Source organism: Melozone crissalis, unplaced genomic scaffold, assembly GCF_028551555.1.
Source record: "Melozone crissalis strain CALT ecotype California unplaced genomic scaffold, PUWL_Pcris_2 ptg000012l_1, whole genome shotgun sequence".
Taxonomy (NCBI): Eukaryota; Metazoa; Chordata; class Aves; order Passeriformes; family Passerellidae; genus Melozone; species Melozone crissalis.
The window spans coordinates 12,077,784-12,101,103 of record NW_026535790.1 but is presented as its reverse complement, the minus strand read 5'-3'; the positions used below and the strand labels follow the sequence as shown (position 1 = coordinate 12,101,103).

Here is a 23,320-nt window from a genome sequence, read left to right as displayed (position 1 = left end):
CACGCCCTGTGTGACTTTCTCCCTTCTCCTCTCATGTTCTCTCTGTGGTGGAAAAGGTGCAGATGTTGCATTCGCTGAGGGGCTGGAATCCTGTGTCCTTTACCCAGCAGGTTCTGCCCTCCACCATTCCCTGCTTTGCCCAGCTGCAGAGTCCAGAGCAGGTGGCTGAAAGCCCTGGAAAGAGACAGGTCCTCAGCTCCTTGCCCTCATGATTCCCTGCTGGCAAGAGCCATCTTTTTATTCCCCCGTGATCAGCCCCTGATGCGACTCAGGGACCAAAAGACTCAAAGTGATGTCACTCATTTTCATTTTGGCCTTCCCTGCCAAAAGCTCTCCTTCCCCAGCTATAAAACATCCAGCACTGGGCTCTGCTGGCAGGTGGGATCTGGAAGGAGCCTACAAATAATTGACCTCAAAAGATGCTTTTTCCTTTTCTTGTAGCTCTCAGGATGTGAATTCTCACAGGGACCTCTCCTGACTCTGCTTTTCTACAGCTTCTTTGCTCAAAGGCCCTCCAGCAATTTAAGGTGCTGATTTTGCAGATCCCAGAGGCAACAGTGGCCAAAATGGGTGACACATCTCCAAACCCTGATGCTCTGCACTGCTGGTGACATGTATGGATGCAGACATCCCTGCTGCCTTGCTCTGGGGAAGCTGGACTGGAAGAAAAAGCAGCTGAGATCACCATCAAGGAGGAGATGTGAGGGGATTTGAGGGGATTTGGGATTTGCTCTGAGCTGTGGGCACCCCCAGCCTGCAGCACACGAGTCTGGTGGAGCCCTTTAATCCCAGGGGAAGGTATCAGGAGGGGAAGCTTTGCCAACTCCACAGCCTGGCAAACAGAGGGGAAAATGTGCTGAAAGCTACGACTTCCTGAGCATGTTCTGTGTCTGGAATCTGCCTGCAAAACAACTCAAATTTCTCAAAGGGGTTCATTATTCAAAACTATTTGCTGAACAATTTGTCTGAGTAATTGCAGGTCTGAAGGTTGTCAGCAAACAATTCGTTGTGAGCATCTGGGCAGGCAGCTGGAACCACGCTCAGGCTCTGGTCTGGGGGTGGAGAACCCCAGAGTTGGGTTGGGTAGGAAGGGTAAACAAACCTGTTTACAAAATCAGGATCTGGAGAGAAAAAAAGGAAAAAAAAATATTGTGTAATCTTAAAATAAGCTGCTTCCATCCTGGTTTCTAGATATAACTGACCAAAATAATCTGGCAGAGAGAACTGGGCATTGAGCACCAGCCCTGGGCTGCCACATCCCTGCACGTGGTGCGTGGCTCTGTCCTGCAGCTGCCCCCATGTCCCCGAGGGAGCAGCCAGACTGGTCCCCAGGGAGGGAAAGAAGCAGGAGATGGGGAAGGAGGAGCTGCCTCCATCCTTGCAGCGCCCTGAACACCATGGGTAGAGCTGGAGGAACCTGTCACACACCCCTGTCCCTAGGAAATGTCACCCAGCAGCTCTGACAATCCACACACACACTTGGAGAAGGAGCAGAGAGGGACTGGAAGCGTTTCCACCATTCAGGGCTCAGCAAGTGCACAGCAGCACTGGGCTGGGTACCAAAGCCATCACTCAGGCTGTGTTTCCTGCTGAAATCATGAAATAATAGATGTCCAATTAACTGGCGAAGCAAGATGCAAAGAGAAATATTGCTTGCAGAGTGCTGGCATAGTGCCCATAGAGTTATAATAAGAATATTTTATTTGCCCGGGCTATAGATAACCTATTTCTCTTCTCTCTCTTGCTGCCTCTGGCATTCCTGAGAGTAATATGGGTTTTCTTGGAATCACTTCTCTTTTCCAGCAATCTCTAAAGTCCTCTCAGCATTCCACCAGCTCAAATTTGTTTCAAATACTGCTAGACTAAACACAGCCCTAATAGCTGGTGTTAGAGACTGGAGTACCTGACACACTCAAACTGCACAGATTGCAAATTTGAGGCTGTGGTACTTTTCAAAACATGCCTGTGTGGGAGCAGGAAGGAGAAGAGGGGATAACCTATTTCAGCCTTTAGAACAGGTAGAGCAGGAAAAGTTAGAGCAGAAATAGAAAAAGGGAAAAAGAAAAAAAAAAAAAAAAAAACAACACCCTAGGACAAAAAATTAATTTGCAGGGAAAAAATCCTGCTTCATATTGCAGTTTCCTGAGTCAAAAATAAAACTACAGAGGTGCCAATAGGACTGGACAGATGTCAGCTCACCACCAAGCTGCCCAATAAGTTATTAGAATCCATTGGATGCAGAAAATCTTGTACACAGTGCCCTGGAGCCAATACAAGGCACGTCCTGCACATCCCTGAAAAGCACAACAGGAAAGGTTCCAGCTGCAGCACGCCAGCCTATCAACCACACATGATCCAGATTAAGGGTAACTAGCACGAACTAAAGCCTCTGAACAAGGTGCCCAGCAAAATGAGATTTTTAATGGGTCAGTCCCTCCCTGCAGGCACTGGAGCTGTTTGCTTAACTTGTCATGGAGCCACAGCCCCGGGCAGGAAAGAGCTGATTCCCTTTAATTGTTGCAGCCATTAACCTAAAGCCAGCCCTCTGTAATTCTCTGTATCTGTTTGGCCCAAGAGTGTTCCCAAATCCTTAGGAACAAGTCAGCAGTTGTAGCCTGGGTAAAACTGGAGGCATCAAGCAGATAAATGACTCACGGAGGGTCAGAGCATGACCCATTTCAGAGCTAAGAATGGAAAATCCTTTGCCTCTCAGCCTTGTATCCCAATTGCATTCCTAATGGCCTCTGATCTTGGGGAAGGCAGTGCAAAGGAAGTTCCAACACACAGAGAGGAATTTATTTGAATTAAACTGCTATTGAAACAGCCCAGAACATGACCTGTGAATTCTGTTTCCTTCTATCTTCCCTTTTAATTCTTAAATTTTTTTCTTCTCAGGCCTTTCATTCACAAAACTCTTTTATTCTTCCTTTATTCTTTTGTATTCCTAAACTTCTCATTTTGCAGTATTTCCCTTTATTTGCAGAGAGCAGACTGGAGAAAACCAAGAGGCACATCCCTAATGGGAAGAGAGCCCTTAACATCACCTGCCAGTTAATCCCTTTGCTGCTGGTGGCTGCCCCTTTCCCATCCTGGCAGCAGCTGGGAGCACAGGGGTGGATGGCTGTGGAAATGTGCAGCGTGAGCTGGGGGTTCTGCTCCGTGAAGTGATGACAGAGTGAGCAGGAAAACACAGGATGCAACTGGAGGGTGGAAGATGTTTCCTCTGCGCCGCTCTGGGAGCCCAGCACAGCCCCAGTTCTCACCAGGGCAAGCCTGCTGCAGGTGCAAAGAAGCAATCAAGGAACCAAAACCACAATGAGACAGCCTTTTCCTGCCGCTTCTTGACCTCATCCTTTCTCAAACCAAACACTGCTGTTCTTTCAATGGAGGGGGGGGAAAAAATCCCCTGTTGCTTTTGACCAAACAAGAAAAGAAGAAAAACAAATCCCAGTGCAGCTCCTGCTGTCTGTGGGTGCCTGTGTGAGCCTCAGCTCCTTGCAGCTGTGGGCAGGGAGCAGCAGCAGCACAATGGCCTCAGAAATGCCTTGCCAGGGTCAGGCAGATCAAGCCAAACACGTGTAATTTCCCCATTTTCACTTGGAAGGTGCCGCATGAGATCCTGGAGGCGAATATATGACATCTAATAACTCCCAGAAGGGAGAATCACAGAGTCGTTTTTTGTTGGAAAAGACCTCCAAGGTCAGTGAGTCCCAGCTTTGATCCAAGATCAGAAGATGAGAGGGAACCCAGGCTGCCTCCAAGGCCATGCCCACATGTTGGTCCTTCCCCAGCTAATTAACTCCATCCTGATGGAATTCCTCCTGCCATTGCGCCCCACTCCCAGTAAAACACACACCTCTAGAAGGGCCAAGAAAGGAGCCTACAGAGAGACCTTGCTTGTGGCATCACAACCTCCATAGTGTGGGAACAGGCCTGTCCAAAGCAAACACCAGCTAAAAAAACCCCAACAAAAATAAAGAAAAGATCAAACTCAGAGCTGAGAGCGAGGCAGCCAATTGCTGTGTGTTCCTGCACTAAGTGGCATCCCTGCAAGGAGCAAGTTGGAATATTTTAGCAAAAAATATTCCGGCAAAGAATCCATTTCTGGCAACGAAGCTGTATTGGAAATTTCCTTCCAATCGACATGGCCAAAAAAAAAAACCCAGCTAACACTTCCAGCAGCAGCCTAATGTATACTGAAAGCTTATTCCTGAATATTGGAAGAAAAACAAAGAGAGAAAAAATAACACAAAACCCACTCCACCCCCAAAAAACTTGTCCCTCATTGTCTTTTTAGCCTAAAATTATGAGAGCTAAATTTTCACTGGTGTTTCAATTCCGAAGGCAAACTTTGCAAGCAGGCAGTTTTCTTATTGAAAATACAGTGAAAAGCACAGATCCCAAACCTGCAGACTTTCCAAAAGCCAGGAACTGTGCCCAAGCACACTGACCTTTTGCTAAGCTCTAAAAAATGTAATAAATGCAAAGTGCAACAGCATCTGGAACCTGCCCTGACATCTTGAATTCACATTCTCACTTGCTGATGAAAGATGCTTTGCTTCTTCTTTTAAACAAGTTTGATTCTTCTTTTAAATAAGTTTGATTCTTCTTTTAAACAGGTTTGCTCCCAAAAACTCTTGCTGTAGCCTGGAGCCATGGCTGTGCTGAGGGTCTGGTCCCAACCTGACCCAATTTTGGTACATGAAGGGCCCTCAGCACACAGCAGCTTCGTCCTGCTGCTCTGCCCCTACCTGGTGCTGTGGTGGAAGAGAAACACAGTTTGCCTTGGTCCTACAAAGAGCTTTTGTTTCCAGGCTGCTCCCAGAACCCTCAATTTCCTCAGGAAAATCTGTGTGTGTGATGCAAAATCAATCCAAGAATTGCTTCTGTCTGGGAGTATCCATGGAATAACAGCACACATTTTACTGCCACCATAGGCTGTACTCACTGGGAGTATCTGTGGAGTAACACCACAAATTTTACTGCCCACCATAGGCTGTACTCACTGGAAGTATCTGTGGAGTAACACCATACATTTTACTGCCACCATAGGCTGTACTCACTCTCCTGTTGCACTTGGCAGGGCTTCAAAGGAAACCTGGTGCTATTCTGAGAATCCAAGAAATCCAGGAAACTCAGATTTGAGGCATCCAAAGAAGAAGAGGGAAACCCAACATACTCAACATGATTCCATCGTTTTGGGATTGACTCCCAGCCCCACTAACCAGGGGCTGGATCCATGCAGGGCACACTGGAGGGTGCAGCCGTGCCTGGGTTCACCCTCTGGCTGCTCAGGGCAGCTGGAACAGGGACAAAGCACACAGGATCAGGGATGGACAGACAGAGGGACACCCACAGTCACCAGCAGAGCTGGATTGTGCCACATCCACAGGACCCTGGTGGCTGCACAGCACAAACCACCCCAGGACACAACAAGGTTTGCTCAGGAGAACCATCAAAAAGTGGGTTAGTCAAGAGAAATGTCCTGGAATCCACAATCCATTGTAATTGGGTAATTGTAACCATAAAAATGGTCCTCTGCTGATAGAAAACTGAAAGCCATCACTTGATTATATTTCACTCCATCAGAAATGTGTTCCTATAAACATTTCTCAGGTGTTCACCTGCCCAGAGCTGTGGATTGGTTCTGACACTTGACTTCACATATACTACATTCACACTCACAATACATAAAATACGAGGGAAGATAATCAAGGAACACAAATCTAGGTCATCCTGACCTGCAGCAAGAACCTTTATTCAGAATTCCTGCATGCCCAGCCTGCTACTGGGTAGCTGTATCATGCCAAGGTGGGTTCCCCACTGTGCACAGCAACACCCAGCACTTGAGAGATGCTTATACAAACTCAGTTCACTGATTTATCATTAGCTAAAGGTCACCAAAGGCTTTGTAAAAAGCTTTATCCTCTCAGCATGATCATTCTAGGTGACAAATACTTCTGATTTACCCAAGACACAAAATATACAGTCAGAAATCAATAAAGCACGCAAAGGTTGAGGGAAAGAAAAACTGGAGACAGACAGGAGTGCCCAATAACATGTGAAAGGTCACTGGCACCATCTCTCCAGCACTTCCACCCCCCATGGACACGGCCCTGCTTGCAGAGAGTGACAGCTGGCAGAGCTGCAAGCCCTCCTCCCCCAGCACAGGTGAACCCTAGGACACCACTCCTCTTAGTTTGCTCTAAATGTTTGGTCCAAGTGCACAATGCCCAGCAGAATTTCAGATAATCTGTCCCCACATCCTGTATTCAGAACCTCTTGGATTTTGCCTGCTGCATTATGATAAGCTTTCACTAGCTGATATTTCAATTATTTCTTTCCTCCTCTATTGCAGCCCCTGGAAGAGCAGACAGGACAGGTCTCCATGCAGCAGATGGCACCTGGTTTCTCAGCAGCCCCTGATTTCTCAGCATTTACCCACTGCACAGAACCCCCATTCTGTTCAGAGATGCCCTCTACTCCCCCCACCCTTTTTATCCTTCAGAAACACATCCCCAGCCCAGATCCACTCCCTGCTGGCCACTCTTTTGGCCACCACTGCCTTTTTAACACATCCTCTTGGCTCTTCTCTGTCCCCTGCACTCCTCCCATGTTTTCCACAGAGACCTGTGTAGTGTCCAAACAAAACAAGAGTCAATCCCAATGGCATTTTGTTCCATCCATTTTGAATTCCTACAATGACAGAGAAATAAACACTGAAGCTGCAGCTTCTCTGCCACAAAATGTGCCTTTGCCAAAGCTGTGTGTGATCCATCTGCCCAGGGGATAAAACATGGAATTCATGAAGGCACTGCTTGGTGGGTCAGGAAAATTCTCCCTCATTTGTTGAACACATGGTCTGGGCCAAACTGGGAGTGTTTTGATGCTGGCACAGTCTGAGGATGAGAATCTGAGGCAAAATTACAAACCCCCTCATCAGGTGAGAAGTGCCAGCCCTGCTAATGGCATCCCAGCTGGCTGAGCACACTGCGCTCAAGAATGCCCAGCATTTCCCCAGATGAAGAAAGACATTTTGTTCAGATTGATGGTACTCTCTGTGCCTCCTCTTCCTCTGGAAGGCAGCCAGGGGCAGAGCAGGATGGTGAGCTGGGACCTCTGCATTTCTGTGGCAGAGTTTTGCTCACAGACCCGTATGAGCCCTTGAGCTGTCCAAAGCATGTGCACTCCTTGAATCAACACAGCTCTCATGCCAACAGCTTCCAGATCAACCCATGGTAGAACATGCCTGGATTGAGGCAGTTCTGCATGGCTTTCACTGCCATGCACTCCCACCCAGATCACTGATCCTCCCCAGACCTCCTTTGGACACAGGAGCTGCCTAGAACACAAGTGTCTACCACTCCCATTTATGAAGGACAAACAGGAGGAGGAACTTACCAGAGGGCTCTCACAGCTACAAATAGCATCCCTGATAATTTAATACACGCTCCTTTGCTCTGTCTCATGGTTTTAGGAGGAAAACATGGTTCATTACATAAATCTCTGGGTTCACATCATTCCCTGCAATGGAAATTCCTGCTGCCCTGCATCCCACCCCAGCCTGGGGGTCACTGTCTCTCCCCAAATGCAATGGAACAGGTCCAGAGCTCACAGCTCAGATGGCAAGGATACAAATACCTGAAAAGCCAGATATAAAAGGCAATAGTCCTAAAGTATAAACAGTGAGAAAAGACTGATGAACAGCCACATTTGCTTGCCTTGCTTCCCCTCTGGGGCAGTCTGCTAAAATTACTGCAGCATTCTCCATTAGCACCTATGTTGTGACCCTTGGGGATGTCCTGGGCAGGGCTAAGAGCTGGACTCATGGTCCTTGCAGGTCTCTTCCAGCTCAGGAAGAGGGTGAATATGATTCTGTGCTTTTTAAAATCATGAGGAAAGGAGAGGAGAGGAGAGGAGAGGAGAGGAGAGGAGAGGAGAGGAGAGGAGAGGAGAGGGAAGCCCCGCCGGCTGCCGAGCATCGCTCCCAAACCAGAACGGGGCTCTCCATCATCCCTTCTGTCCCAGCCCAGGGCTCTTCCACACCACTCCCAGCACAGCATGGCACTCTGCCACAGCCCCCAGGGCAAAGTCTGAGCTGGATACCCAATTTGATTGAATCAAGGATAGAGCAGAGCTGCACTGTGCCAGCTCCAGAGCCACCCATCCTCCCCATCTCTTTCCCAAGCAGCCAGGTATCAATGGCTTTATTAACTTCTGCCTTATTTATCCCTCCTACCCTTGACTAGAGGGTTTATGAGCAAGACCAGCGTGGGCAAGCCCTTAAATTCAAGCAACACGAGTTTCTTTTGAGGCACCACACCCCACGCCCTGGCTGGCACCGCTGTGCACCACAGCCCTGCAGCAGCACCCTGCCAAGTCACCGGCTCTGCCCCGCGGGCGCTCCGAGGTCCAGCTTACGTAAGAGGGAACAAACTGGCTTTTCTTCGCCACCCTTTCAATGCTGCCATTCATCCCCTGCCCTCCATCCTTCCAGTGCCACCTTGAAGGATGCAAAACACACAGCCAAAACATCTCGCATGTTGGCCCGGGGTGAATGTTGTCCGTGGGTGATGAGTCTATAGTTTTGTCTCCACAAGTGAATTAAAGGGTTGAGGCAAAAAAAATTACTGAGCTGCAAAGGTACCCATGTGTTAAAGACACTCCCACCCTGACAAAGTCATGTCACTGCTCAAAAAACAAGGAGTTCTGACCTGACAGCCCTGTCCTGGAGGACACAGGGGCTGCAAAGCCAGGTCACATGCATCCTGATCCACCAGAGAACCCAGCGTCAAACAGCAAGGGACCAAATCTGTTCAATGGTTGTGTAAAAGATTTTGGCTCTGATGCTGAGCAAGCACTAAAGATGGTTTCAGTTCTACCCAGCTGGAAACATCTTGGTCAAACCCCAGGTTATTTTTGCATCTGCACATCAGTTCTGCCTCGTTAGAGACTCCGTGCTGCCTTTGGCCAAGTGGTCAACCCCAGGGAAAAGCAAAGCCAGGAGGGGAACAGGACACAACTTTGCAGACTGAGCATGAAATGACAAAGCCAGGTTTATTCAGACACAAATAGCCTGCTTCAAAGCTTTTTCCAGCCCTCATGAAACTGATATGAGCATCATATCCATCTACATTCCAGGATTTTTAGCCCTCTGCTGACTTCAGGCCAGCACGGATGCATTCTGCCTGCCATTATTTGTCAAATACCAAATTCCAACTCCTTTACAAAACCAGGGGGGAAGGAAGCATGGCTGGTTGAACTCTTTGTCCTTCTCCCCCCCACATACACACTTTCACATCATGAGAACAGAGCAAGAAACCCACAAAAAATGCACATTTCCAAAGCCAGAGGCTACATCCCAGTTCTGGCAACCCAGTGGTCTTACCACAAAGCTCAGCACAGCCTGGATCCCCTTTGACTTCTCAACAATACATTCACAGTGGTGGCAGGGTGGGGAAGAAGAGCTTCAAAAGGGAGGAGCAGCAAGGAACAAGTTATTTTGAATCCAGAAGCCAACCACTGCAACACAAACACTCCCCATCGGAGTTTTACTGCTCCTCCCGGGAAGAGCTTTGAAGCGTGGCAATGGAAAATGAGGAGAGAGCCAAGAGCACCCAGCATGTTGGTTGGGGACAGTTGTGCAAGCACTAAAATGTCTAAGATGTCAGTAAAGGCTGGACTTGGTGAGATGAAAAAGGAAAAGTAGAGAACACAGGGCCCTCCGTGGCCTCATGCCATCTGTACATTCTCCTGCCTGCAGTTCCAGGGAGGCTGATGGAGCCACTGGGATGCAGGCAGCTTGTTCAGCCTCACACATGGGCTGTTTTGGACCTCAGTGTGATGCAGAGTGGTGCTAGCACATAAAGCTGGAATCCACTCACTTCATCCAGCTTTGGATGTGGAAAGAGGAATCAGTGTGTTCCAAGTCTCCCCTGTCTAGCCAGTGTCAGCAAGGGAGCCTTGGAAAAACCTTCTTCTTCTATGGCTATTAAATCATAAGGCAGCCACATGGAGAGGAGAAACTCTGACACCACATGGAGCAGCTGCTGGGCAGCCTTCGCAGCCATTTTGCACCTTGTCTGCCCACTGCACAACCAGGACCTTGCTGCCAAAAACGGTCACACTGCAAACCATTCCTCCCCTGGCCTGGATGATTGCCAGCCAGCGACCTTGAGAAGATGTTCCTGGGACAGGCTGTGGCCAGGAATCACAGGACAAGTGTGGCCGGGGAGGCAGCAGCTGGTTTGCAGGGTGGCACTGGGATCCAGCAGCCAAGCACTGCTCAGAGGGGCAGGAAGAGAGAGGACCAGAGCAGGGGAAGCAGCTGGTGGGAAGCTCACACGGCATCTGTGCTTTGGCCCCAGCACCCCATGCCTGCACATACTAAATATCAATTACATGGAAATTAAAAGAGGAAAAAATAAACACTTTGAAAAGACAAGAGATGAAAACATCCACGCTGTGTTTTTTGAAGAGAGGGATGAACCCACCCTGAAGAAATGTAAATGTAGCAGGAATCAAGAGACTCCCGGGATTACTCATTACAGGAGACAAGACTCCACATCTCTCTGTTTTGCAGCAATTAACTGTTAACTGGGGAAAAAATTGAATAGATCAACACTTTTCTATTATTAGTTTTAAATAATGACTCAGAAGCAGGCACTTCCTTTTTCCCCAAGCTATGAGGAGCAAAGCACCAAGACCCTGACGACGGCTTCAGGCTCATTTAAACTGCAAATATCTCTGCACAAATTACAGGAGAGTGGTGTGAGTACAAGGAGAAACAAACCCTTTGTTTTGAGTCTAACTACCAGCAATTACCTCTCATTTATAGGTTATAAAGCTTGATACAGCACATTTATTAGAAAGAGCATGGAGTGCCCAGATGTACTTGTGCAGAAATTGGGGAAGTGAGGGGAGAAAGAGAGAGGAAAAATTACACCTGCTGATGGCCTTGGAGAGAAACTGAGTTAAAGGCCAATACAAAGAAGTCTCCCCAAAACACAGAGCTGTCTCCCAAGGCCTGACCCTGGACCTTAATCACTGATACCATCCACAGTCCAGGGAAATAATTAAGCATTTCAGCTCTGAAAGAGTTGCCTGCCTAATCTGCTAAGCAAACAGTTTTTGCAGAGCAATTCAGAGAGAGAAAGAGAAGCAGATTCAGCTGATGAGACACAAGAAGTCTCTAAAGGCATTAATTTCCTTTGGGAAGCAGCCCACATGCTCCCAGCACAGTGGGAACCATCACTCCTGCAGCAGGTCCCAGCAAGGCAGATGATCAAATCTGCATCAGCCATTTGGAATAAGCAGAAAGGCTGGAATAAGCAGATGAGGATGTGGTGTCACGAGCAGTAGCTCGAATGCTGAAAACAGAAAAACTTTGAGTTGACCTTGACATCTGCTTATTGAAAGAAACCTTTTGGATCTTCTTCTCCCTGGGATAAGCATTTACATCCCTGCCCATTCCCTTAAAGGGTGCACAGGGATGATGAGGACACAGCAGAGATCTCAAGGGACCTGCACTGCCTGCAGCATTGACCAGGACGTGGAGCAGCACAGCACCAGGGCCTGGCCAGCTCACCCATCCAGGAGCACTCTGCCCATCCTGGCTGGCCACAACCCCTAGGAACATCCCCACCCTCCTGGAATGGGACAAGGCATGGGAATGCTCCACACTAGCAAGGTATAGGGGCTGAAGCTCAGCTTTGTGGACAGCAGAGCCCCACAGTGCTTGGCCAAAAGGTCAGGCAGTGCAGAGGTGCTGTGTTGGCCACCTGCATGCCCCAAAACACCCCACAGGACCTGCAGTCACTGCTCCCAATGCCATTTCCTTCCTGTGACCCTGGTGTCACACTCCACACCTGTGAGCAGTGTGAGTCAGATCCTTCAGGGTGTTCTTCCAGGCCTGTTTGGCAGAGTCAGGCACTGACCCATCCCACTGCCTCAAGCCCATCTTGGAGCGACCACCAGCAGCCACCACCACCACCATCCCATCCAAACCTTGGACCGCTGAAACAGCAGCCCTGAGACAACACACAGAGGCAGGTACATAATTTCTTGGAGTTTTCTTTTACTATTTTTTTATTCCTTCCCTTCCTTTGCCATGACACACGCTTTGTTTTAAATATCTTAAATATATTAATTTTTAAAAAGTATTAATAAAAAGCTACTGAAGGACATGATTGGCAGAGTGACCAAGGGCAGTAACCCATTGCAAAGTATGGGGACATTTTAAAAAACAGAAAACAAATGATAACCCAAAAAAATGGCATTTTTTGCATATGCAGAGCTGGCTGTAATACCCTGGACTCTGGCATTATTGTAAAAATGGAAGGGGAAGCAGTAGAAAAAATATATTCCATTGTACCAACTTGCATTGGGAAGGGAGTTAAGAGCAAAAACGAGGAGGATTGAAACATTTTTGGTATTTCAGATGTTCCCTCCCACACCCACTGCCCAATCACTCTCAGTCTTTAAGCAAGTTTTCTGGCTTGGGGTAACCAAAGAGTACAAAATCTGCTTCATAAAGCTTGTAGAGCTGCTGCCTCCAAGCCAGTGGGATTTTGGCAAACCAGTTATCTTCCCAGCTGCTGGCAGTCCTGTTTCGGTAGCTGGGTGGGAAGCGAAGCAGCCTGTCCACTTTGAGGAGCTGCAGTAAATAAGCAGCATCCTCATCCAGCGTCTCCAGCTTCCCGATGAAATCATAGTCTATCTGGCACGGGTGGCACAGACGGTAAACCTGCCTCCAGTGCTCATTGAAGGGGGCCATCTTCTCTGTCCTGGGATCCAGTAAGTACTGGATGAAGTCAGAAAAGGAGACTTTGAGGCCCGCCCCGAAGGCCTCGCTGACGGAGGTGGGAAGGTTGGTGTGGTTGGAGTAGAGCTTCAGCATGGGGATGGCGAAACGCCGGTAGAAGTCCTCGTTCTCCAGCTCGAACTTGCTGCGGAAAGCGGAGATGAGGCGGACGAAGGGGTCTCGCACGAAGAGGAACTTGGTGTATTTCTTCAGCTTGATCTTCATCAGGTGCCGCGAGAACTTCCCGTAGCGGCGCCAGAACTTGTTGAAGGTCAGGTGGGTGCTGGTGTTGTGGACGTGCTCGCGGGGGATATCCAGAGGGTTCCTGTAGGGCACCCCCTGGTCCAGCAGGCTCTCACTCAGCACGATCATCACACGCTTCCAGTTGGTGCAGGCCACCTTGGGCACGTAGCAGTAGATGACGCCGTGGCGGTCATCCACGATCAGGTGGTTGAGCTCGTAGTTGGGAATGTCATCGAAGGAGCGCTCCTTGGTGGGGAAGGTGAAGCTGGAATTGGCACAAAACTCACGCAATGTTCTCTGCCTCTCTACCTGCAGCTTCTCTTGGTCCAAGCTGTTCCTGTCCTTGTGTGTAGACCAGTCATAGCCCCGCACGTTCTCCTCCAAGTTACTCACCACAGGCTTGTTGGAGCCCTGGACGAGGAGCTGCTCTGTCTTTCGGGGGATAGAGCTGTTCTGTTTCAGGCTCGAGCTCAGCAGCTTTGCCAAAAATTCATCTACATCTGGCAAAGTTTCCCAGTCCTCACCTGCTGCGATGGCTCCCGGGGAGTGGGGTCTGGAGAAGGACGTGTGCAGGTAGAAGTGAGCTGTGCCCACGTTGTCCCAGTACACAATGATCAGGAGGATCATGAAGATGGAGACCAGCACCACAGACAGACGGAGGAGCCGTGCTTTGGTCATCCTGACACTACTGTGGTAGCTGGCTTTCACCTGGACTCACCTCTGGCTTGTGGAGTGAGGCTTGGGATCCAGCATGGTGCTGCAGAGCAGGAGCCTGGAAAGGTATGAGGAAAGAAAAGTTAATCCTTAAGAAATCCTTCTGGTTTGGAGAGAATGACCTGGCACAGTCAAAACTTGTTGTGGGTATGACCATCCCCATTTCCACATAGGGAGAGCTGTGAGAAGTGCCCTACTGGAAAGAGGCTCCTCAGAACATGGCATGTCAGTTGTCACTTCACTGGGAACAGCTGAAACCCTATTATCAGTACACTGTCTACAGACTTCTGCTGCATCAGAAAGCAGCTCGGCAGTGCTGTGTGTACAAAGATGTCACTGGCTGCTGCTGAACTGCACACAGGCTGCCTGATGAGTACAAAATGTGGGAGCAGCAGGTGAGAGAGCAGCCTGGGGCCAAGCTGGGGCTCTGCTGGGAGCATCTGAGATATGTGGGGGGACAGGCAGCAAAGGGTGGAAGGGAGTGGGACAATTTCTTAAAGGTCAGGATTTGGTTGCCCCTTTTGTGCCAGATCAGGTGACCTGACAAAACCTGGACAAACCACACAGTGGAGGCTGAAGGTTAAACCAGTCTAAACCTGGACAAACCACACAGTGGAGGCTGAAGGTGGCCAGAGACACCCAATGTGCTGCTTTGTGCCATACAAGGAGAGACACACTCTGAGGTCTGAGCCTGGCTGGACATTGCTCCTGCTGGCTCCACCAGCAGCAGCTCAATCTGGTGCTGGGACCAAATTCCTCACTTCAGGAGCAGCAGCCTGGAGTCTGAGGATGGCATCACTTCTTGTATATCAGTCTCCTGAATTCTGCATCCTGCCCTCTGCCCGAGTGTGAGCGAGTGTGCACAAGAGTGCGCAAGTGTGCCTGAGCGTGTGAGAGTGTGTCCGAGTGTGCCCGAGCGTGCCCTTGCTCCTGCCTGGCTGGCTGCCTCACTGCTGGGCAGGAAGGCTCTGAGCAGTGCAGTGTCCAGGACAAGGCACAGATCTGTGCCCAGCTGTGCCAGGATCGATCCCCACCCCAGCATCCCTGCACTGCACACTCCATAGAGACTCCGTGGAAAAGAGCTGGCTGGCCAAAAGCAGACATAATAATGTGCTGCAATTTTATCAGTTTCATAGCAGTCATGGCTTTTTATCAATATCAAGTTTCTGGAATTAAATTATTTCAAGGGAAGTTCTGTTTAAATTTAAAAAAAAATAGTAAAATGTAATGATTTCAGGCCTAGAGCTTACTGAGGCAAATCTGAGAGTATTAAAATATATACTCATACAATACAACCATACACAGAAAGTCTGCAGAGCCAATTACCTTGCAGACCTCCTTGATTTTTACACTATCTAACACACAAGAAGAAAAAAGCCTCAATCCATGATTTCAGCTTTTGGTATCACATTGTGTCTCATCTCTGCATGAAGGTGCTCTGTGCTGAAAACAAATTCCTTATTGGAGTTATGAATACAGGGCTGAAGGTGCCACTGGCTCAGTGGCTAAAGCAAGTCCCTGCTGAGAGAACATCACTGACCTGAACACACCATCTTATCTACTCTGTGTGAAGGCACCCAGTAGGTGTTATCTCCATGACCTCTCTTGGTAGCTATTTCATTTTGCCAGGAACAAAGATTACACAAACAGTTCTCCTACAATCCCCCGCCAAGGGATACAGTCCTGATAAGAGCCACACATCAATAAAAATCTGAAGGACAGATTACCTTTAACTGAATGATTTTGGAGATTAAGGGTGCTCTGGTAAATCTGTGTTTGTGCCCAGACACTGTTGAGTCAGGACCTCTTTTGCTGCTTTAATGTAATTTATATTTCTGTCACACTCAACGCTAACAACTCTTGATCACCAAAGACAGGTGAGAAATAAAGAGGCAGCTCAGATCATCCATTCTGAGGGGTGCAGCGGGTTTCAGTTTTTGCTTCAACCAGCCCCATCTTTTCACTGCTGTCTGCTTTCCATGACTCCCAGCCTCTTTCTTCCCACAAGATCCTCAGGGAACACCCATCTCCCCACCCTGCTGCATGTTTTCTGGTCCAAGGCTCTGTGCAGAGGCAGGCTGGCAAACCAGCCCTGAGCTCTCCCCAAGCCAGCAAGGAGCCAGTGCCTACAGCCAGGGAAGGACAACACAGCAAAGTGAGGTACAAGTAGTTACTGCAATGTTCTCCACCCCTCCAAGCATAGTCCAGGCTCTGACTATAAACACAGAGCAGCACCTACAGATAAAAAACAAGAGCTGTCCTTTCCACAGACATCCTAAATATTTCCAATGACTTCAGCACAAACCCTGAGAACACCAGCTTTGAAAACAAAGCCACGTCAGGGCAAGCTGCCCTGAAAAGTTTTGTTAAAATGAAGGCTGGGTGTCTCTTCTTCCCAAAACACAGAAGTTGCTCCCCAGCCAATTCACACCACCCTTAAACAACATCAACCCCACCCTACACAGAGATGCAGAAGAACTCAAGTCCAGATATGCAGAAGTGCTGAGCTCTGTCATTCCCAGGGAAAAGGTGCCCAGCACCTCTGAAGTTCACTGCAGCCTTGCAGTGAATGACTTGGTAATAAGTCCCCTGCATGGTTGTGCTTGTGTCTCAGGGGTGACGGGTTTTAACAACCAAAGTCCAGGTTTCAAACATTAGACAAGAATTTAGTAACAAAGAGGAACAATACCAGATACTGTTACATGTCAAAGTATTAGGTCAGCTTGTCCCAAGACACAAAACACATATCTGAAGGCTTATGGTTTCTCCACCCTGGTGTATTTATTTACAATTTGGAAGTAGGGACAGACAGAAATTCAGCAGAGCTGTAGCCTAACACAGGCTTTGCACTGCAACACCAAAAAGTGCCCTCTCCTGAAGCCAGGTTCTTATTCTGCCTGTGAAGGGGATCTGGAGGAACTGCAGACATAACGTTTTACACTCTGCAGAGCAAGAAGCAGGTATTACTCAGCAGTAATTCTCCTTGTTTAGCTAGTCACGATTGGGGATGGAGCAGATCTGAGAAGAAATACTCAGAGAGATCAGCAGAGAGCTAAAGAAGGGGCAAATTACATATGTGCGTCAGCACTTCAGACCAAGCATCTGAGTCCAGCAGCAGAAGATAATGGAGGGACACTGCCAAGCCTCCTGCTTGGCACACTCCTGGGTTTGAGTTTTGCCCAAGTCTGTTCTTGCTTTTGATCCCATTTAGCTGCTCAGGGCAGGGACTGCTTCCCATTCTGGATGAATAGGGTGCCCACTGCGCACAGAATCCCAGCACGCTGCGCTTCCAGCACCGCTCGAGCGCTCCGGGCTGCCTGGAATGCAGCGAGCCTGGAAAGCTGCACGGAGCATCCTCTCCTGCTGTCCCCAGCCCAGCAGCTCCCACAGCCCTGGGCAGCACTGCAGCCTCCCAGCAGAGCTGTCCCAGCCAGGCAGGGACACATCTCCCTGCTGGCAGCAGCGACAGGGGCAGGCTGGACACTGTGTGTGGCACCCACATTCCTGGGGCAAAGGGAAAGAGGGATCTTCACCAAAGCCACCCCACAGCGCAGCTTCACCAAGTGCACCCCAAGGGCTCCAGCCTGCTTTCCAGGACACGGCACGCAGGCCTGCCAGAGAGTTTGGCTTTTCCAAGACACACACACAGCAGCAAGCAGCATAAAATCAGAAAGACTCCACTTCTATTAACTCTGCCAGTGCCAGAGAGGAGCCCTGGAAAAGAGCAGTAAGACAGCTTAATGCCCCCTCAGAAGGAAAGCACTGCAGAAAACAAGAGTTGCTCTATTGATTATGAGCCATCCCCTTCCTGAGCACTTCATAAAGGATGCCAGACTGAAAGCACAAATTAGAGCTCTCTGTGCACATTAGAGGGAACGTGCCTCTGTCCTCCCCTTGCCAGAATCAAAAGGGAAAGCTTCCAGAAAGAGCCAAGAATTTACATTCAAGTTCAACCCAAAGTCACCAGCCAACAGGAACGTGCACCAGGATCCAAACAAAGCTGCCTCTGTGACACAGTGCTGGCAAACTGGAGAGTGAACCAAGTGCTATAATCACCATACAGAGTCCCATGAGCAGCCATCCCGCGACCATCTCCAACCTGAACCTGGCCTGGGTGTGAACCAAGAGCTTTTCTCCCCATGCCAGGCCTGGGAAAGACGCCGTGGTCTGAGGTCATGCATGCCATGACAGGTCAAACCCCCTGCTGTGTCAAACCACCACCTCTCAAACTCATTTAACACCAGAAAAAGGCGATGTCCCCAGCATTCTTATTGCAAAAGCCATTGCAGATGCAACTCCTCGGCGGTTTGGAACTTTATTTCCACTTCACAGCCTGATTGTAACTGTTTATTCTTAGGACAGATAAGAGCTTAAGTAATTTGTGTCTCTTTATTCCACTCCTCTTGGCTTTATGGAACAACTACATTCTCTTCCAGCCTCTCTGCAAAAGTAACTCCAGCTCACTTACAGGAGCAGAAAATAAAGCAGCTTACAGAAAGCCATGTGCCAGACACAGGGGACAATAAACCCTCTCTATGAACAGCAGTGGTTTTGAAAGAAATGTGCCTTCCAAAGGCTTGGGTGCAGATCCCCTCTCTTCTTGCTTTGGGTTTGCCCAGCACTAGGAACCACCTCAACTCCTCCAGTGCCCACTAGATCTAACATGAGAAGATACAGGATTTCTGGCAACTTACTTGGATTTTGCCTGCTTAGGAAGACAGAAAGAAGTGGAATAAGAACTTTTAAAAACACATAAAACCCCCACCAAATTCAAATGGATACCTTCCTTTGGGGCACTTCACCAGGGATCACTGGACCCCTGCAGCCTTCTATACTTATATATCATGGTACACACCAGTTATACTTAGGGAATCAGCATCCTCTAGAAAAGTGGAATCTAATTTAATCTCCTAAAGGTGCAGGAGAACAAGCACCCACCAGTGAAAGCAGTCTGTACCAATAAACAAATTTCATGCACTTGGCTATCACTCAACACCTTGTTTCTGCCCAGGTTCCCAAAAGTCTTGTACCCTTTGCAGAGCAAGGAAGTTTTACCTCATCAAATGACACCAATACTTACATTAGTATAAATGTACACCATAAGCAAAAAATGGAGCTGCTTTGCACGTTGCACCACAACTTAGCCCATATATGTTAGAGACCAGCAGAAGAACATCCTAATCTACACTTTGCCAGCACCTTGCCCACCACTGCTGCCACAAAGCCCAAATTTACAGGCTTGGCAGCATTTGTCACCTCTTTTTTAATATCACAATTTGTCACAATTTCCTGAATTTCAGGAAGAAACTCCCAAAACACAGGACATACTGTTCATCCATTACTTTTATCACAAACTTCCAGCACACGCACCATCCCTAGCTTCACAATCGCACCTCAGGCAGCCCCGATGCTGCAGCCCGGGCCAACAACACCCGGGGACATCTGTTGTGTGTCACCCCTGCGAGTCACCACTGGCTGTAATCACCTTACAAACACCTGGTTCCGGCAGTTTTGAGCTCTGCAGTGAAGTTCAGGCTGGAAGGAGAGCGTTTAGGGCCGGATGCTCGGGGAGCAGCGCTGGAAGCCGGGCAGCGCCGGCTGCATGCCGGCATCGCTCCCGCTCATCCCCCGGCCGCTGCCCAGCTCGGCAGGGGCTGCAGAGCACCCGGCACGGCTGCACCAGCCTCAGGCCCAGCACCGGGGCTGGAGGGACTCATAGAATCATTAAGGTTGGAAAAGATCTCGAGGATCGAGTCCCACGATCATCAATCTAACGCTGTCAAATCGTGACCCCAAGTGCCACATCTACATCCACCTCCAGTGACGGTGCCATCCCTCGGGCGGCTGGTTGCCCGGGTCAGCTCCAGGCTGTTTCCTCTTCTTCTGGTCTTTTTATATTTGGGAGAAAAGACCGACACCCACCTGTCTACAACCTCCTCCCGGGTGGCCGTCCAGAGCGATGCGGTCCCCCCGGTCCTCCTTTAATCCGGGCTAAACCCCCCAGTTCCCTGGGGAGCGTCCAGCCGGGAAGGTGCCGCGTGTGCGGAGAACGGGATCTACCCCGCAGAGCCCCCGCAGCCCCAGCCCCGCGTCCCGCCGGACCGAGCCCTACCTGGCACCGGGGAGAGCGGAGGGACAGGCGGGGACACGCCGCGCTCATAACCGGGAGCTGGTCCGGCCCCGGGGCGGCACCACCTCAGCGAGCCCCGCCCGGCCTCTCGGACAACCCCCGAGCCCTGCCCGGCCCCGCGCTCACCTCCCGCCCGGGCACCGCAGCCTTCGCCTTCTTCCCCTTCTTCGCCTTCCCTCCTCCTCCTCCCGCCGCGCTCCCGGCGCCGCCTCTCGCGAGACGCCGCGCGCGGGGGTCCCCGCGGGGCCGCGCAGGCGCCGCTCCGCCCGCCAGGGGCGGTCCCGGCCGCGCGCCCGCCCTCGCCTGAGGGAGCGCAGGGCTGGCGGCTGTGGGGCGGCTCCGAGAAGCGCTCACACCCTCCCGGCGTGAGGAGAAACGGCCATAAAATAAAGCACAGGATTCACCTCAACATGTGGAAGGGCTGCCTGCCATGGAGGGCGGCAGAGCACTGGAATAGAGTGGCCAGGGAGGGTGCGGGTCTCCCTCTCTGGAGTTATCCCACACTCACCTGGACGCGTTCCTGTGTCGCCTGCTTTAAGTGACTCCTCTGTGGCAAGGCGTTTGACTAGGTGATCTTCAGAGATCACTCCCAACCCTAAAAATTCTGTGATTTTGTAAAAATTTAACGTAAAGCTCACTTTTAAATTAATTGGAGGTTACCACACAGTGATGCTGTGTGGGTATTTAATGTCCCTGAAGCTTGGGTAGCCAGCAGTCATTATAAGGAGCAAAGTTTAAATAACGGGACACAATAAAGCTAGAAAATGCTGCTGAAAAATCCCAGCACAGTTTAAGCTCCTTTTGCTTCTCTAGTTGTTTGTGATTGGTAAGAATTGAATTAAACAACATTAGCCCAGCACTGAAAAGTTCCACTTTGCACAAGACACGGGCTGCAGCCTCACATACAGCAACAATCAAATGTACAAGTGACAATTTACAATCCCACCTCCAAGATTTCAAGCCCCAGCTTTTACATAAATTAAGACTTAAAATGTAGATTTTTCATACAGGGAAGTTCGCACATCACGTGGCTCTGTACTCTTCACAGCAGTCATGGAAAATTATCAAACTCTTTGTCACACAAACTTTCCCTTTGGAGATGCAGCCTCAGACTGAGGCGCTCAGCTCAATTCAGCTCACTTGAAATGGCACCAAACACTGCAACTTTTTCTTGGTGATTCAGCCCAAAGGTATTTAGCAGAGATGTATATGCTTGGAAAGCTTCATTTTCCCTCGATTTTGGTCCTGCACTGTTTGCAGGTCATGTGAGGTCTTGTAAACCAATCCTGGCTCAGGACTTGCTGGCACAGATTTGTCTTACATACAGTCTGTGCTTATTTTATCTTCATTTTTATCTTTTATTTCTTTGTTTATCTCAAAGAGTCAGCTCTGGAGACAAGTGTTCCTGACCTTCCACTTCCCTGTCACAGTTTTTCCTGCTGCTTTCTGTTTCACAAGGAAAATTGGCTGCTTGCTACACTTGCTCACACCCTTGCATTGATTGCATCCCCACTTCAGGGGTTTAAGACATTAATAAAGACAAGTAATTAAACTTCCTCATCCCTGGAGTGAACTATCCCTCATCTTCCCACAGCAAAGCAAGAGGCACAGAGAAATAGGAGCGTGTACAGTGTCGCCCAGTGAGAAACAGCACACAGGAGAATTCTTTGCAAGTGCTGCAGCTGTAAAATAAATTCTTCATCCATTTGAAATAAATGCCCAAACCTACCTGAGACTGTCACCTTAGAGGAGGGAAGCCACTTCTGCTTGAGGCAAGGAGTCACTATTCCATGCAATTATCAGAACCATTTTATTTGCAGCATATTAAAAAAGCCCCTTAATGGAGAAGGCTGCCAGCTGAAGATGTTTGTTCCAAAAAGGAAAACACATTGCCACAGTTTACCTCCAGGGTAGTAATTCTTATCAGGGTCTTCACCTACCACCACTGCTGCCTCTCTGCCTGCAGTCAGTTCTGAAATGCTCTGTAGACAGGAGAGAGCTAAGAGCAATCCCTGGCTGCTCTCACAGCCAAACATCTGCTCACCCAAACAGCATTCCAGACGTGCAGTACACCTCCCAGCTTCACAGCAGCACACAGGGAAAGAACAGGGAAACTCTTTCTCAGGCATTTACATTTGGTTTTAATAGTCAGGGAGCCTTTTGGACGCATGGGTGGCATCCGCACTTTTGCCCTGGGAAAAAACAGTGGCTTGGGCTCCATGCTGACATCTTCTGGGAGATGGACACTGCTGGGAAAAGGAGGATTTCCTCTTCTCTTGGACTCTGTTAACACTCTACTTGTTTTAGACTGAAGCTAACAGCTAGAGCACACAGGACAGAGCAAAGATTTGAAGTAGGGATATAGAACAGGAAATCTACAGTGTATAAGCTTCTCTCCTCCCTGCTCACCTTCTCTCTGCTCTTCAGCAGCATGAGAAGCTTAAATACATTTTAAGGCACTTTTGAATCTGCTTCCTCAACTTCCAGCAATCTTGAAATTGCAATGCTTTGGGGCCAAAGAGAGTCCTGTTCACGGGTGACTTCTGTTCAGCCCTGGGCTGGCTCCCCAGGCTGTGGCTTTTGCCAACCGCTGGCACCATCTGCAGGCCCTGCAAGAGAGGGAAGAGGAAGAACTCTGACAAATTTCTCACACCTTCATTTGAGTCTCTTTGCCAGTCAAAATGAGGAAGAGACAGATTGCTACAGGCTGTGGAGGGATGAGTTTGGCAAAAGCCAAGGATCTGCACATCACTGGAAGATCCCAAGCTGACACCTTCAGTGGAAGCAGTATGTTGGCAGGTGGCTAACTCAGATAAAATTCTATACTTCACATATGGATTAGAGTGGGGTTATGAGCACCTCTGAAAATGTTATTTTCTCTTCCTAAGAGGTTATTTTTGCCTAAAGGGAGATGGAGTGTAACTCCTTCTGGAACATTGCCCGTGTCATCTGTTGCAAAGAAAAAAGGCTTAAAACTTGGCTATAAAACCTCTACCCATGTGACTGCTTTCACAACTGGACCATTTGTGTTGCATTTACAGCTCTTTTAGTTCAGATTGCACCAGAGCAAGTGCTGAAGAGTGCCACAGTTGCTCCTGTGCCAGCCAATCTGATATTTCATGCACTCACTTGTTTCTGTAGCTCCTGTCCTTTGATGTGACCAGCATTGCTGTGCTGGGTGGTGCTTGCAGGAGCTTTGCCTTTTGGCAGTACCTTGAGTGGAGTCCCCTCCGTTTTAAGCAGAGAAAGATTTGTTATAAACAGTGGAAACAGAGCACAGATTAAAAGTATCTTGCAATGTACAAGTTGCTAATATCTAGCCAAAATCAATTAGTGCACTGTAAATCAAAAATTAGCCATTCTTTAGTTAAAAAAAATTAAGAAAAACTTATGAGGATCAGTAAACACCCCTTGCTAGAACTGTGAAGGAT

The 23,320-nt window shown here is 49.0% G+C and overlaps 1 protein-coding gene across 1 annotated transcript; it reads right to left on the bottom strand.

The window, feature by feature from the left end:
* Positions 1–12,075: 12,075 nt before the first annotated feature.
* On the bottom strand, positions 12,076–20,061 carry CHST12 (carbohydrate sulfotransferase 12). The gene is made up of 2 exons (XM_054270918.1): positions 20,016–20,061; positions 12,076–13,817 (listed from the first exon to the last, which is right to left on the bottom strand). Exon 2 carries the CDS (start codon positions 13,721–13,723, stop codon positions 12,473–12,475), a length of 1,251 nt encoding a protein of 416 aa, XP_054126893.1. The 5' UTR covers positions 13,724–13,817; positions 20,016–20,061; the 3' UTR covers positions 12,076–12,472.
* Positions 20,062–23,320: the final 3,259 nt, after the last annotated feature.